We start from the raw sequence: 17,693 nt of genomic DNA, 5'->3' as shown, positions 1-17,693 counted from the left end.
AGCGTTGATTTTCCAGGTGACTTCTAATAATAAAAATATGCAACAATCGTTTCCACTAGTTCGTTTAATATGCACGTTTCAGTGGCGATTTAATTGCAATACACTTATTCTTTATTTAGTCTCTAATAAAACATTATTTTGTTTCATAACCAAAAGAGATAAGTACCTCAAAATATAAAGCAAAACCAAAAAAAACCAGCCAAGTGCGAGTCGGAATCGCGTACCGAGTGTACCATACAAACCAGTAAGTAAATAAGCAAAATTTACGGTTTTCGGAATGTTTCGTTTATCTGCGCTATAAGACGTTGCTTCGTACTAAATTTTAAGATCCTCAGGTCACGGGAAGTACTATCTAGGTTTTGATTCCCTTCTTTTGATTGCGTTAGCTTAAAACTTTGATTTTTTCATAGCTCCAAGGGACAATAGACCTAAGTATATGATATAAATTCCAACTTGATACCTCCACGCGTTTCTGAGAAAAAGGGTCTTGACAGACAGGCACACGGACGTTCAACAAAGTGATCATAAAAGGGTTTCTTTTTTCTTTCGAGGTAAGTGTCATAGGTAAAAAGGTTAAGTGCCGTATATTAAAAAAAAAACGAAGTTCCTTTCGATTAATTAGTGAAAGAACCAATGTTTATTCTATGAATAAAAAACTTAAGTCTTCACAAAAAGTACATTTTATATCAATGAATTTTCGTTATATATTGTCACGTCGTTGCCATGGTGAAGTAGCGCTCATTCGTCGTTAACATACTTACTATAGCAAAAAGTGTCGTGACAACTTTTCGTAAGAATTTTTTTTGTCTAGCCCCCTTTCACAACGCGCGATAAGGAACTTCGTTCCAAAAGATTGTCTTTATATAGAAAAATATTACTTTAAGTGTAATTGTTACAAATCGACTATATGAAATCCGAGGTATTCGATACATACAAAAATAAACAAAATAACTAAGAAACATCAAAGCAAACGAGGTCTTTACCCTTTTAATTAGCGACTAAAAGAATCTTGTAAATTCTGTAACCTCATTGGCACGTTCAAGAGTCAGCGAAAATAATAACATTTATTGTATTTTAAATGTAGTCGTAAACTAAGCCCGGTTTAACAAGGCAAAAAACCAAATGGATGATCATGAGCCAAAGTATTATAAAATGAGACAATCAAATACAATCATAGTAATTTAAATTCTAGCACATTGTAATGTGGAAATTATGTTCATTTCTTTATTCCTTTGTTATATAAAATATTTGTTGGTTGGAACAGTTAAATCTTATATCGTTTAATTACCAAATATGTTCCTGTAAGTTTAATTTCTTTCATGCAATATTTTCGTCAATCAGGTATTGTAAATAAGAGTAAGCAAAATGTTCTGTTAAAGATTTCGCAACAACAAATATAATTGAAAACAGTACAGTTGCTACCTCTATCACTACGATAAATATATTTATAAAATCATTCTGTTTGATCGGTTCCGGTTTGATTTCGAACGTTAAATATTTGATTCCTTACTCAGGGCTAAGCCCATCGTAAATATAAACCATGAGCACGATGATTTTGCGATTTTACATCACCATATATAAGATAATTCTTCAGACTTAGAATAGCTAATATATTTATGTCACATGTTTAAAATATTATAACTAAGGTTTTATTAACTTTTATACAATGTTAAACAGCTTTCTGCAGTCCAACTCAGAGTGTCAACTGGTAATAGTTGATTATGTACGAGGTAGCATCAATATAAACTTAAATAGCAGCCTGTTTCACCCTGGACCCTAAACCAGTGAACCAATTGAGAAGTAGTCATTATTTAATTACCCATCGATTTGTTGCTTCTGTTTATCAATTTTAATGTGTTAACATTTACACATATATACTGTTCATCGTAGGGCCTGTGTAATTTCTTGAGAGTTATTTATGACAACTATCCGTGTCTGGCGACGGCCGCATCAAAGATCACATTGAAAGATAATAATACAAAATTTCCCCTTCCTTTCTACAGAATGTAGCTGGCTGATGGCGGAAGATTTATCAATTGGAATAAACTTGGTTCACTAGTTTCCGAGTTAAAAGTGACAAGGTATTTTGTGGTTAAAATGATGTATTTCGAAAGAACTTTTTAAACGTGGTCTCTCCTTGTGCTCGCGCATGTCTCGTCCGATACGATTTGGATCATTATTCACTGACATTGATCTGTCTCCTACGTGGGCAGAGACAATATGCCAATGTCAGCTCAGCTACGCCGCCTAATCGCCGCGATACGAACTTGGCAACCGGAAATAATTTAGTAACGAAAACTATAAATTAGTGTTACATTAATTTTAGTTACTATTAATATTTTTGAAGATCCTCCACAATCCACAATCATTAATAAATAATAAATCTTCTCTAGTGAGACATCATAATAAAGATATTAACAAATTTGTTTTTCATCATGTGGAATTTTTTATTTTACTATTATTACTTCCGATGCGGTTGGCGTTTCGCCTAAAAGCGGTTAGTCATTATGAGTCGTTAATGGCGTTTTTAATTACTTATAAAAATACTTCGATACTAAAAAAAGTTTGTGGGCATGAACTTATGTATTTTTTGACAGTTTGTCAAACAAGTAACCTTCAGTATATTAGAGATTCTGACAAATTATTTAAAACTACCTTACATTAAAATAAAAGAAAGTATTAAGGTATTTATCAAATATGTTTAATAAAATATTAAAGAAATTACATACAATATGTTCATAGAATAGTTTCTCTTTGCAAAGGAAGCTATAGATAACATTAAATGAACTTATGATAGGAAAACGGTGCGCTAGGCTAGCTTTTATCGATTTTAACGTAAATTATTATAAAGTGCATTTGTTAAAGATTGGTAATCAACGATTTTTTCCCATGGACAGTTTTCAACTGGCTAGAAATAAAACAATGTGAGCTTTGAGTAGTGGCCGTGATTATAAATAGATCGAGTACGGAGGGTGACGTGTCCTTGGCTGCGACTGGCGCGTTGGAGAGTTGGTGCCCGAAATATTATGTCATTAGCGGCCAGCGGGCGACGGTGTTGCTGAGAGAAGACCGTCCCAGCCGCCGCGTTTGTGATCACCACCAAGTTTAATGCCCGCCATTTTCTTTTACATTCGAAGGTGACTGAGTCAAAAGAAACTAATTTACGTCTACTGATCGATTGTAGTACTGTGTATTGGTTGATACTTTCTTTTATGAACCCAATCAACTGAGTTTCTTTTTAATATTTAACAAAAAAAAGTGGGGCAAATGTTTTCTTCATATAAATAAAATAATTTACTATCTTGAATATAGAGTTAAAGGCCATGTGGGGAAAATAAGTTTACGGTTTGGGAAATCCCTTTTAAAGTATAGAAAGTACCTAATAGCTTACAATATCACAATACACATAAGTATTCAAGCTGTGAAACATGTTCTATGTGGTATATAAATCAATATAATTGGGTCGAACATGACAGCCCATAAATAAAACAACGTAATATATAGTCGCTGAAAATGTGTTTTATGATGGAGTTTAACAAACTGACTGAATATATACGTCATTAAACAGACGCGTCTTTATGTGATTATTTTGAGATAGCTTATATATCTGACTAACGTGATTGACGTTAGTAATACCTAAATACTTTGATCGGAGATTTTTAATCCAACACACACATCAATCACATTTTCAGCTCGTAAGCAAACAGTTCAGTTTTCATTCAAAACATATAAATTAGTGTAAGAGCAGCGACTAATCTGATTTGGGCTTGTAATTTAACTATATTTTGTAAAATATATTACATTATTAAACAAAACAAAAGCAATTTTTTACAGGGATTTATACTTGAAGGCTCTTTTTGTCTTAAACTGCTAGAAGGCTGCATTATTCCAAAGTAACGTAGGATATAATTTTACGTCAAATTTGTATTCCTACGAGTATAGACGGGCACGATAGTTTACTACAAACATGCTTGGCAACGTTGTTTACAACGAGGTTCGAAAGATGCGGAATCAGTAGAACGATGTAGTAAAGAAGTGTTTGATTGACCCTGGAGACTGCTATCAGTCCACCTGTTCGCCATACATAATAGCAGTTGTCGCAACACGCCGCGGGAGCTGCTCACGTCGTGATCTACACCCATTGTTTGGCAAACATCACTTCAAGATATGGCAACATTTTGTAGTAATATGTTGAAATATATACGAATAAATGTAAAGTTTTGAATAATATGATTTATTTGAATTTTCCATCTCCGACTCTAAAAAAAAACAAATTGGTAGCACTTTATAAACATTGGTGTTGATGTACAATAATTACTACATCATCATTTAACTTTATTTTCATATAAGTTATAATTGCAAAGCGCCAATAGCCTTAGAAGCTTGCTGATGAGGCAATGAGTTTTACTTAAGGTCTACTAAGGCAGGGTCTACAAAAAGGACAATACGTAGCTTCAACATCCATCATTCCATTACCACCAGACCCATCTTCTATTTTAATTTATTAGGAATAATTGATAAAATCAGTAAAAGTTTTTACAAAAGCGTACTAGCCTAGCCTACTTTATTTAGATACCGTAAGTACCATCTTTAGGCTACATCACTTAACATCAGATGGGATCTTGTTTAAGCGCCGATTTATTCAGTGTAAAAAATATACAAGTAAGCTACAGTGTTTCTGAAACATGAAAACAATCAATAAAGGCCCTCATTTTTTCAACAAAACCAAGGTGTTTATATAAATAGAAACAGCAATAATTCGTCAAAAAAATATTTCAAGGTTATGTTATTTTCGTCTAGCAAACGGACATCACAGAGCGACTTATGCCAGATGCGGCGTGGTCATTGTCGCACGACGTGCGTTGCGGCCGACGACGATGCGATGTCAGCCGGCCGCCGCGTGCAGCGCCCAATATAAACCGCGCTCCGACCAATCAGCGTCAATTCTCGCCCGTCGTCTGCTCTCACATATAAAAACTCCTTTCGCTGCGGCTTATTTCAAAATATTTAATAATTTTTTCATAAATGCTGGCAACATCTGCATGTGAACTTATTACGATTGTCTATGGACTGTTGCGTTCACTATTCAAGTGATCAATTGTTTCTTTTTCAGAAAGAAAATAAGAGTAAACTGTGTTACCAAAAATGAATAACTATAAAACAATGTTGAAAACTTTTTCAACTTCAATATATAATTAAATATTTTCGTGACCTTTAAAATAAAACGTAAAATAATAAATATATCCGACTAAAGCCGGCAAAAGGCGCTCGTTAATAAATCATATGAGATACCTAATCGATATTTACGTCGTGATTTATTTCATTTTATAAAACACTTAATTTGCAATAAACATGGACATCTGACATATTTATTACTCCGAAATTTATTGGTTCAGATTGAATGGTATAATGTTTTGAATTTATACCATGACAATTATTTTTTAATAAATAACTTACTCGATCTAAGCACAATATTAGCAACAGTTTAATAAAGATTTCTAAATGTATCTCGACAAACTGTCAAGATTCAGTATTATCATGATACATTATAAATTACAGTAATAAAGGAAGCTGTTCGCAAATTAATTATAGTGTTCTAAAATTATAACAAAAGGCTGTTAAATATATTATTGCCACACTCCTGACCTGGCGCTAGTGCGCACGCATACCTGGATTTTATTGAAATAACTAAGTGATATATGAAAACGGCAACGAAAATAAGCTGAACGTCAATATCACGTTATAGAAAGCAATAAAACAATAGGTCGATATCAATGCGAGCTGGTAATAAAAATCGACGTCAGTCACCTATATTGAAACTGCGGCCCACGCCGCTGAATCCGTGTACACATCGGCGACGCTGCCAAGCGAATTAAATAGAGTGGATTTTTGAAATGAACGTCGTGTGCGCAAACAATAGGTCGAGGTAACATCGCTCTACCCTTGATTAGCGACGCGACCACTTGCTGCGGGCCATCAAATGTACAGCAGTCTTTACTCGGTCGCTTATAGCTTTATAGCCCCGTAATTAAATACTAGTCGAAGCGTCTAAACTGGAATGCATTAAAGTTTGCGTTGATGGTTTTGCGTGATAAAATTCAATGGTCGGCTACAACCACAATTTCCTCTCCCACACAGGAAGAAATTGTAGGCGGTTACTATGGTCTGCGATGTTAAATCATTTCTTTAAGTCTAGGCGTTGTGACTAAAAAAAGGAACAGGAACAATTCAACTTATATATCAAGACTAGCTGTCATCCGCGACTCCGGCCGCGCGGAATTAAAGACAAACTTAATGAATAGCCTATGTGTTCTTCCAGACTATGCTCTACCTCTATGTCAAATTTCATCAAGATCTATACAGCCGTTCTGGAGATACCTTCAAACAAACATCCATCCATCCACCTAAACATTCGCATTTATAATATTAATACGATGTCGGCAAAGGAGTAAGCCTCCTAATGGTAAGTGACCGCTAACCGTAGACATCTCCAACAACATGTATATATAAGGTTGCAGATGAACGCACTGTAGTGTACCGTACGTACCGTAGCACTTCAGCATAATGCAAATTGAACTCAGAAATCTGCACAAAATTTTGTGGTGGGTGGGTACGTTCGTATAATTTATACTTCCATTTAAAATTAAGTCGGTGGCGTAGCGAGAGCGTCGGTGGCACAGGGGTTAAGAACTTGACTTGCAATCTGTAGATCCTGGGTTCAAATCCCGTTATGTATTAATGAGTTTTCCTATTTTAGATTTATATATGTACACCTATTAGACGTTCTTACGACGAAGAAATTCAAATATATGTGTGATGTCAATCAACCAGCATTAAGCCAGCGTGGTTGATTATGGCCTAGCCACTCCTAACTTAGGGTAGGCTTCGAACCCCTCAGTGGGGATGTATAGGCTGATGATGATGATGATGATTTGAAATAAAAACCCCAATACATTTAACCATCGTTTCATTATTAACTATACATAATACAAATGGGCCACGGTTTAAAGTCCCTAATCTTTGGAGTAATTTACAACTCAGCGACACAATACCACCACGCATACAATCACATTATTATGTATTGGACACTTTATGGATTTTTTCAATTAACTATAACATAAAATAAATCATTGTAACTTTAATTCAGTTTCAACTTTTAGATTTGGACAGGCGTGATCGACAGTGCAATATTGATGTGTCGGCGTGTCAGTTTCAAGGAATCTTACGTCGGCAGCAGAATAATGCGTCCCAATATAACCAGTAACCAGACAAATGTACCAAGTTTCTACGCTATTTAAAGCAAAAATATACACATGTTGCTGTCAGATTAAACGAAGATAAATTTATATTCTGAAATGTCTTATCTTCATACTTTGTAAGCTATGAGTTTCTTTATGTAACAATTATATAAAAATGAGATTGTTATCAAAAAACATATTAAATCAAATAAGTACTGGGGGGTGTTTACCGGATGGGTTCAATGGAAAACACCAGTACTGGCGTTGATTTGATGTCATCACCGGCGGCCGGCGTAGCATTCCGTAGTGCTCTGGGGGGACGACCAACCAAAGTACTATTAACAACATTGCTACTGACTTACCTGGCGAGTCACTTTTATATGAAAATATCGTAATGACATGGAACGTGTTAAAGGAGTATAAAAAAATCGGCGATTTCAAGTTATAATATTTAATTGATTAGACAACTAATAAAGTAATTTAAAACACTACTAAACTAGTGGCAAATTATGATCATAAGGAAGTCAACGATTTTGTCAGTTATTATAAATCCGGACGTGGTTTAGTTTTATATTTATGAGGGAACAATAAATAAGCCGCATATAATTAGACTATATTTATATCAGTATGAACCAATTACATTGTTTTTAACGATGTGTACATTAAATTTATTACTCGGTATACAGGCGTGCTAAATGATTTTCTTAACGGTCAACGTCATTGGGTATATTCCAGATGTCAATTTATTTTATAACATTATTACAGCTAGCAAGTTTTATAGAGTTTCCGCGGTAAGTCGAAAGGAAATTGACATGTGTAAAATTAATGAATTCATTAATGATGGTTATAGTTTTGACAAATTTGTACCATTAAAATTATTAGGTAGGTACTTGTGCAATGGATACTTCGTTGGAGCACATTCGGATATTTTCTGGTAAATAATCCTTTGTCATAATGTCTTGCTGATTGATTCAAAAGCTTTAACAAAGTTTAGTATGAGAGCACGTTTAATTTATTTTTTTAGAATTCTTACAATGTACATAATTTGTCCTAAAAATGAAAAGTAAGTTGGTATGAAAGGATGGAAATAGACGAAATTGTTTAAAATTACTATGCTAATCATAAATCATGGTATCAAACTGACAATCTAGAGCGATGAGTGAATCCGATTTAATGTTGCATAAAATCCATTTGTGTTGGAATGGAATCAATTGCGTTTAATAACCGAGTAGAGGAGAATTCACTTATTCCTGCGCCGGCGCAGCGAGGTAAACATTTTGACACGCATGATTTATGGTGATTTACCGCTCACTAGCAGAACAATAGTTACACGGGAGGGAGCAACTTCCTGCTTATCGCTTCATTACAGCACTCAATGAAGCCGACGTACACCAGCGCCGGTTTAAAAGCGCGTGCACCGCAAATAAACGGCTTTCAGCTGAAATAACTAATGTCTTACCTACTTATTGTTTCGACGTCGAGGAATGGGAACACTTAACGCGAATTTTATTTCTCGAGCACCGATGATAGATTGATGGCGGTATATCCACAAGTTTCGTCTTTGAAGCGGTTTCTTTTAGCTTTAATGGACTATTGGTTTTAGGTTTCATTTACGACCGGTGTAGTGAATCAACATATCTTACATACATATAAATATTATAAATGTGTACTCAAAATTACTTATGTTACAGTTTTATAATTTTATAGATGTCGCCTGAAACTCCATTCGCGCAGAATAAAAAAAAAATAAGTAGCCTAAGTGTTTTTCCAAACTCTTCTATATCCATGCTAAATTACATCCAGATCTGTTGAGCCATTCTGGACACCTTCTACCAAACATCCATCCATCCAAACATTCGCCATTTACAATATTAGTAAGATTGTCTCAGCGCCTCACTCACCAGCTAAGTTATCCTTGTTTGAATATATAAAAAAATACTCAAAAAGGCTCCCCTTTTGGATGTAAAAAGTTTTGCATAGTTGTGCTTCTTTTTATTTGGATATTGCTAGTTGTGACTAGATTTGCACGTAATCAAAAGTCCGAAAAATATTGATAAAAGGCGGTTTAACTAATAAAAAAAAAAACTATACATGTAACCTAATTTACACTTGATTTATTTATCAATGATTACTTTACACTTCATTTTACTTATCAATAAATACAAATAGAGTGATAGGAAAATGTTTACGACTTGACTCTCTTATGTAGCAGCATTAACAACAAGCTTCCAGTGATCAAAGCCCCGCTCCTGCAAACAAACCAAATTATTTCGAATTTTAACGCAAGCTGCCAATAAAATGGCAAGTAGCTATAAAAATTATAACGTCTAATGCACCTGGAACGAGTGAATGACACGACCGGACAAATGAATGAATCAAAGAACAATTCTTAGGTTATCAGTCATTTTATATTCATTATGTTTGTGGAAGGATGGTAAAATTCTGACTTTTTAATATAACGACAAAACAATAATTGTAAAGTTTACACAAATTCTGTCCTGAAATTTGTTTTGTACGGCTTGAAATTTTGTGTGGGAGTCGTTTAAGAGCGTTACATTACACCGTATATCGAATAAAAGCGATGAAGCTGTTCACACAGTGCAGTAAAATTTGTCATTTTATATTTAAATCACTTGTACTTTATATTTGTATCATTGACTCCTACCAATGTCGAGTACTTTCTAAATATATATTTTTTTATTTTTCTGGGACTTCACAAAGACAATACAATGTCGCTTGATTGTTTTTTATTGTCCGGCTGACCCACAAGAAGGGCATACATTTTTTAAATGAATGATTTTTCACATTCAAGGCAATTATGCCACTTTTGGTTTTTTAAAAATATTAGATGCAAAGTGTCACTGACTAAAAATGCTTATTTAGTCTTCAGTAGACAACATTTAACATATAAAGAGACCGCTAGATTAAGAAAGTTTAAGTTTAAGAAAAATTTGTATCTTTTAACCTGTAAAAGTTAAAGGAGCCTTTATTTTTTGAATCTTCACTAGTTACAGAATTGAGCCAAGGCGGATATGATATATTGTCTTAGTATATTTCCATTAGCCAAAATAAATGTCTATAATAAGCGTTTACCAGATCGCGAGGCGACGCGCCGCGGACTGTCCGTACGGTTTGTATGTTGACACTCTATATTCCCGGCTGTCTTTGAACTTCTTTAGAATTTTATCAGCCCTGGAAATGTTAACATAAAATGATTTGTTGACTGTTGATTTCACTATTTAATTGTGTTAATATCACTAGAGAAAAATAGTCTTATAAAAAAAAAGACTAAGAAAAGAAATTCCCAATAGACATTATAATCATTGCTGACGAAAGTCTAGTCAAGTGTATTTCAAGTTTTATGATACCCACATTAAATACTCTTAAGCGTTTAATCGTTTCTTTGTTTTTTTTTAATTTGCACGTTTATAAAATGATTCGTTTACGTCAAGGAGTAAATTGCATTAATTATGTATTCGTACGTGATACTTACGTGAAGTGCGTGCCAGCGGCGACGAGCGCGGTGCGGCGGCCCAGCGCGCGCACGTCCGCCGCCCCGCACCCCGCCACCGCGCACGCCACCTGCAGCGCACACTACTGTATCACCCCCGCCCCGCCCCGGCCCTGCGCCCTAACAATGTCATACGACATTCTAGATATAAACGAACATCTCCTCAATCACATTCGCAATCCAATTTTATTTATATCCTAACCTCAAATCGACCTTGACAGTGGCATGAAAAATTACTGCCCGTACGTCCCAGTAATCAACAACCCGGGTGGCGTTTTAAAAACGAACCCAGCGCTAAAATAAAGGTCTTTCCGTGTGACACTTGGGCATTATCAATCTGTTTTAACTGGCGACGGGAAATATACGCTGGTGGTATGCGTGTGGGTGTTCGTTTACGCTAGTGTGCGTGTAGCGAGCGCTGGCCGGTCGCCAAACGTCAGCCGCATCTCTGACGGGCGTGTTTGTCAAACACAGTGTCGGCGTGTCGTTAAAAACTCAAAGCTATCCTAAACATTGTGCTGTGCTCGCGCTCAGCTGGAAAATGCATCGAAACGACACAGCGCCGGCCCGGGTGACAATTATTTCTACCATAACAGTTCCCTAACAACATACGGTCGCTAAAATTGGCGCCTAGGATTGAGACAACGTGCACACAACACTAGTGATGTACTTTTGGGTTGTTCGATATACTCATTATCTATACATAATAATAAAATTGGGGTGTATGTATGTTATATCGATATAAACATAATTGTCATAGCACATATCGAAAAAACATTTTTAAATTTTTGTCCGTGTGTCTTACAGTCAGACATAGTCTGTCCTCAAGGCCGCGTGTGTTCCGAGTAATCTTCGGAACGATTTAACCGATTTAGACGGGACTTGGACAAGAAAGTAGCCGATGCACACGGGCATATTTTAGGCTACTTTTTTTTAATTCGTCGCTGTCGAAGTCGCGGACGACCAATCATTTATGAGCAACAAATTGGATCATTGACATTTCCTAATGTAAACTCAACATTAATGGTATCTAAAAATACTGCTTGTATTACAAAATTATTATGTTGTCGTGCATGTTACTTACTACGAGCATTTTAAATACAAATATCAACTTAAATATCACTTATCAATTATAATCGATGTCGATAATAGAATGTTGTGCATCCCTAGAGGGTGCGCAGCGTGTTTACGACGTACAACCAAAATAGTATCATGCAGAGCTCCTTATGCAACGTCTTTATCCTGCCAGGTTTAGCGTAAACTTTGTGATAGTTATTGGCCAATGTGTATCGTCAAGGTCGAAATGAACGCCGACGTTTCGCTCGCACTATTATTAGTCGCTCGCTGGCAAATTATTATGATATCTGGAAAGCGTCTATTACATATTTACTATTATTATTGCTTCTTACCTTATCTATGTTCATAATTCGCTCCTTTAGAGATTTGATGTGCAACAAATTGGGACGGTGTGTGGGCGGATCGTTTTCATCGAGGCACTGGAACGTAATTATTACATTTAATATATTCCTATGACTTTCATATTTTATTTCTGAGTTAGGAATATGGTATTGGTTTGACAAGTTTTATCAGTCTAAAAAAAGACAGTTCTCTAACAGTGTGAGGATGTGAGGCATAGATAAAATGGGTATTGTATATACAGTACAGTCAGAAGATAACGAAAGTATTAGATTTTTCCTTGCTATATTTAACTAACATACCATGTAGGGCGTTGCGCCTCGTATGACATTGACTTTGTTACAATAAGGGGCGAGGGCGGCCATTTTCTCCCGAGGCCCCACCGGCCGGTACACACCCATGTTATCGCACGCCGCCCACTGTCCCAACCGGATGAAGCAGAACCCTGAACAATGTGCTGGGTTAACTGCCGCTATAAAGAGCTGGATACTACTCAAAATTTGTAGAGTTGTTGAAACTATAGCTTTCTACAGTGTGTTCCAAATAACAATGTCCATAAAACATGTTTTACAACGTAAAAAATAAATAGTATTAGTTGAAGCTAACAGTGCTATCTGGATAAAAATAATGACGTTACAAATATAACATAACCTTTGTTTTCCTATTGTATTATATATTTTTAAAGTTTTAATGAATTTTATTATCAAAAAGAAAAATAAAAACAGTAACACACAGTTTAATATGCAATATATAATACTAGACACCATTTTAGTTATTGATTTACTTTTTTATAACAATCTAAAACATATTGAGCTAGTTTTGATTTAAATTGATTAGATGAATATACCTTTTTAATAGATGAATGTATAATATTATAAAGTTTTTTTTCGAACAATTTAGCAAAAATGACGCTTATTACCTGAACAGTAAGAGTCCCAGCCAGCCTCATGGTATGATTGCTTCTCATTAAAAGGTGGAATTAACGTTATAAAGTTTATTCCATTTTGTAGCTTCTTGTATTTGCCTTTAGCGAAAAATTCATATAAACTGTAAGAACAGGATCACATTACCACGAGTTCGCATTGTCTAAACATTTAGACAAAAAGTTAGTAGTTTCTAGTAATTCTTTTTAAGAAAAAGAGTTATTAAGACCAGAAGCAGACCCAAAACTAGATGGAAAGGTGTAGTGCTAAAAGACATCAGTGAGTGCCAATTCTCAGACGAAGATGTCGAGGACAGAGCGAAGTGGAAGAAACTAACTAGGAAAGCCGACCCCACCACCATGTGGGATATGAGGTAGGCAGAGACGAGAGACAGAGAGTTATTAAGTTAAGAGATCATATAGATTGCTAGTAGTTGTATGTATATTTATGAAATCTTACTAATATTAAAATGCGAATGTTTAGATGGATGGATGTTTGTTTGAATGTATCTCCGGAACGGCCAAACAGATATTTATTAAATTTGCCATAGATGTAGATCATAGTCTGGAAAAACACACAGGCTACTTATAAAGTTTTTTTTTAATGCCGCCTAGACTTAGTCACGGGCGACAGCTAGTATAAAAATAAACTTACTCTTGTAGTATATTTGACTGCCATACTTCATCCAGTGTTAACTTCTTTCCCATTTCATGTGAAATGTATTTAGTATCATAAACAATTGGGAACAAATTGTTTATATTCATCTTAAATATAGAATACTTTTTAGGCAATGGACCTATAAATTGATTGTGCAAAAGTAATAAATCCATAAATATATTGTGACCAATTATTGGTTTCTTGTATTGAACTAATAACTGTATTATGTTTGAAAATCCTAACAATTTGTCTATTAAGTTTTTCTCTAATATCTCCATTTTTGCATTGTTAGCACCTTCTATACTCTTATCTCGATATATTAGAATCTGAAAAAAAAAAAGTAACTTTAAATTGGTTAAATTAAAAAAAAAACATTTTATAGACAAAAATGCGTTTTTATTTCCCTTTTCATTATTTCTGTAAAACCAGAAAGGTTATATAGGGTTTCAAGTCAAAGTAATTTTGAATTTATATTTAATTAGCTGTCGCCCGAGAATTGGTCCACGTGAAATTTAAAAAAAAAAACTTAATAAGTAGCCTGAGTTCTTCCAGACTATGTTCGTTTGTTCTGGAAATACCTTGAAACAAACATCCATCCATCCATCTAAACTTTCGGAATTATAATAATAGTAAAAAGTAAAATTTGAAGAATAACAAATTTAATTGGGAGGGCGATTGGCCAATATTTATTAATAAAATTATTTTCAAGCTACAAAATTACCTTATTGCTATTACCTAAGCTATCAGTTGTAAGAATGTTGGGGAACCTTTGCCGGAGCTCGGTATGTATGAGGTATCTTTGTATTGGATTCTGTACATCTATATACATTGTTCCATCTTCACTGCTATGGAGCCACCTGAAAAGAAAAATAATGTCAATTAAAAAAAGTTGGTTTTAAAAGTTATATTTGTTATAATGTTATCATGGATAACAAGTAGTTATTAATTTTAGATTTTTAATCCTCCAACTGTGATGATCAGTTTATAATCATACTAGCAATATTGTGAACTGAATCAATCATTGACCATTGGTGTGGAAAGAAAATAAATATGTTTTTGTTCTGAAAACTGTTTTCATACAAAATTTTGTTGTTCAAAAAGTTACAAATTAATGGAATGAAAGAAAACATAATAAAATTGGATCAAATTAAATTAATTCGTTGATTTATATTATATATTAATGTAGTTTAAAACAAATTGAACCTTAAATGTTCATTAATAGGAATAATTTTCACTTACTCACTGACTTTATTGCTATAATATTGTAATTCTTTTTCTTCTTCAATTTCTAATGCACTAGTTAGATAGCTAGTAAGATTATTATTTTTTATTTGTTGAACTATTTCATCTTCTTCAACTTTTGATAAATATGGAATACCTTCATAAATGAACTGGAATTTACAAAAAAAAAACAATTAAAAATATGGCCCAATATCACTTTCAATTAAATGTTATTATTAAAAGCCTTATCTTTCCTTTTGGTATACAAAGAGCTTTTTGATAGAAATAAATTGTAGTTCCATTGTTTTTTATTATATAAAAAGGATTTCGATTATTTATGCTTACCTTATTAAAATTAAAATTATGTTTACACAAAAACTTGAGTGTAGATGCTTGAAATATGAAGGATTGGTCAATATCTCCCAACACTTGCGGGCACAAGTGAAATGTATATCCCACAGCATTATAATCATTCTTGTTTCTGTCATACTGGAACATTGTGAGACCCACTTGTGAGATAATCATTTTGCTAACTTCATCTTTGATTTTATCGTATCTTTGTTCATTTGTGTCAAACAATCTGTAAGCAGTAATGCAAATTGCTAAATAAAATTACTTACAATAGTATCATTCACTGAGTTTATAATAATGGTGTTATTACATTTACTCAGATTGTTTTCAACAAAAATAATGTTTGAAATTTAAGTGACACTGTAAGTAGGAGTAAGACTAAGGTAGGAGTAAGACATCAGTTAACATTAGGTTTAGTTTTTTTTGATTTAATATGAAAAGATTGAATAATTGGACACTTCTAAGAGTTGGTATTATATTTTTACCTGTACTTAAAGCACTCTCCTGATAGTAAAGCGGTAAATTCAGCGTCGAATCCAACAAAACATGAACGTTTCAAATTATTGGTTATGTTTTCCAATTCTGCGGCAAAGTTCTTTCTTGTTATCTCCATAATTAAATTGATACAAAAACACGACTTGATTTATATTTTATAGAATAAATTATATTTATTTAACACATTTTATTTATTAAAAACAATTCAAAATTAGAAAAATTTTTTTGACGTTTTTGACAGAAATGTTTTGTCTACGGAAGTTGTCTTTTATCTACTCTTTGGTCGTTGTCATAGAATTGTTAACAAGTTGAAAAAGTAAGTAAGTTTTTGTATAAAATTGTAAAATAGCTACTAAGCTACTAAGGAATATCTTAATTATTAATGCACTCTGTAAGCATATTAATTGTATTTTTACAAAATAATCAAGACAATTTCTCTATCTCTTCGAATGTACCTTATGCTTATGTTACCAGTATGGGTAAAAAAGGGAGATGGGGGCCGCCATTAGTTTTCCTTCGTATACGTAATTATCCGTATCCACATCAAATCCTTTGTGATACGGATTCAAATCCAAATCGAAAAATGATTATCGACTGTGATAATAAATTTTTCTCTCAAGTATAGCATTTTTTGTACTATGTACTTTGAAAGTGTAATGAATAATAAATAGGCGTACAATATTATGAATATTATGTAACAATAGTTTTCTTATAACAAATAAATTATTTCATACGTAATTATAGGTCGTCTTAAGAATGTGTGAATTAATAAAATATGCCTAATTAAATTAGTTAATTATTAATATTATGAACCTATAAAAGTAGAACTGGTTTGCAGATCGTACCAAGAGCGTCGTCAGACCATGATCTAGGCTAGAACTAGATTTGGGGTTAGTAGTAACATTTGTTTTTATTCCTAGCGGAACCTTTCCCAACATGGAAATTTCGATACTATGGGGGGAGGGGAGGTTACACCCCCTGCTTTTGCACTCCTTGCCAACGCCCATGTAGGAGTTGCCAAGTTTTCATATACCAATTCGTGTAGAGCTTCCCTTATTTTCGATTATTACGATTTCTAATTGAATCCTGCCTATATTTTGTATTTCTTCCTAATGCAAAATTCTGAAGTTTCTAGGAATCATGATCCATATTATAAAAATAGAGATTCGAATCACTGTCATAAATATGAAGTCAAAGAGAGATAGGGGAATTTTTTTAATATTCGTGTATGTTTACGGTTTCGGCACAGCGACGCTCGTAAATTGCAAAAACATGCAAATTATTCAGAGTACAGCGTTACTAATGTCGATAGCGTCAAGGCCGGGTCGCCGGCTGGACTCGTTTGTGTAGAAATATATTTTCTGGTCTGTTTTGAATGTGCAGAGATTTGATGATAAAAACTTCGTGTTGTGTAACTAAACTTGAACTTTAAATAAATTCTGTTTGGAATGAACGTGAGAATAAATAATTAACAGAATTGTTATTGTCTAGATATGTTTAACGGTAGTTACACGTTTATAAAACGTGTAATTTGAAAAAAAGTTAATTCCACTTTTCTTAGATTAAATAGGAAATCTTTATCTATTCTAAAGATCAGCTTAAGCGGCAATAAAACTACCGAGTGTGTCAATAAGTGCTTATTATGTGTATTAGTTCTAAAGTAACTTTTATTAATGTTTAATAAGAATAGATCAACGATTGTAATTCATGATAGTTACGGCATCAATCAAGTTAACTACAATTTCCATCTGTACTTGTCTTTTAATTGCAGTTGCACAATAACTTACGTCACGATGTAGAGAGAGTTCGTTCGGCGCGGGGCTCGCCAATTTACTTCCGAATTGGAGCCCTCTTAATGCAGCGAGTAGCGACGTTAAAATA

The 17,693-nt window shown here is 33.9% G+C and overlaps 1 protein-coding gene across 2 annotated transcripts; it reads right to left on the bottom strand.

Annotated features, from left to right (window-relative positions):
* Positions 1 to 9,383: 9,383 nt before the first annotated feature.
* LOC106720365 (pre-piRNA 3'-exonuclease trimmer) lies at positions 9,384 to 17,658 on the bottom strand. Of its 2 annotated transcripts, none has more exons than XM_045686774.1 (11): positions 17,600 to 17,658; positions 15,312 to 15,546; positions 14,985 to 15,136; positions 14,467 to 14,602; positions 13,743 to 14,071; positions 13,085 to 13,212; positions 12,468 to 12,610; positions 12,159 to 12,245; positions 10,732 to 10,820; positions 10,332 to 10,430; positions 9,384 to 9,487 (listed from the first exon to the last, which is right to left on the bottom strand). In XM_045686774.1, the coding sequence occupies exons 2-11, from the start codon at positions 15,489 to 15,491 to the stop codon at positions 9,424 to 9,426; spliced, it is 1,407 nt and encodes a 468-aa protein (XP_045542730.1). In that variant the 5' UTR covers positions 15,492 to 15,546; positions 17,600 to 17,658; the 3' UTR covers positions 9,384 to 9,423. The 2 variants fall into 2 exon arrangements, with proteins under 2 accessions (XP_045542730.1, XP_014370515.2); XM_014515029.2 differs by lacking the exon at positions 17,600 to 17,658 and adding an exon at positions 15,803 to 15,932.
* Positions 17,659 to 17,693: the final 35 nt, after the last annotated feature.

Source organism: Papilio machaon, chromosome 4 (assembly GCF_912999745.1).
Source record: "Papilio machaon chromosome 4, ilPapMach1.1, whole genome shotgun sequence".
Taxonomy (NCBI): Eukaryota; Metazoa; Arthropoda; class Insecta; order Lepidoptera; family Papilionidae; genus Papilio; species Papilio machaon.
This window is presented reverse-complemented; position numbering and strand designations above follow the sequence as displayed.

Excerpts from the sequence above, each read along its gene's own strand:
- LOC106720365 (XM_014515029.2), bottom strand. The coding sequence starts at position 15,930 with ATGGAGATAACAAGAAAGAACTTTGCCGCAGAATTGGAAAACATAACC. Across the intron at positions 12,611-13,084 it reads CTGGGACTCTTACTGTTCAG|GGTTCTGCTTCATCCGGTTG; the intron begins GTAATAAGCGTC and ends CACATTGTTCAG. Across the intron at positions 10,821-12,158 it reads GAATTATGAACATAGATAAG|GTGGCGTGCGCGGTGGCGGG; the intron begins GTAAGAAGCAAT and ends TGTGCGCTGCAG.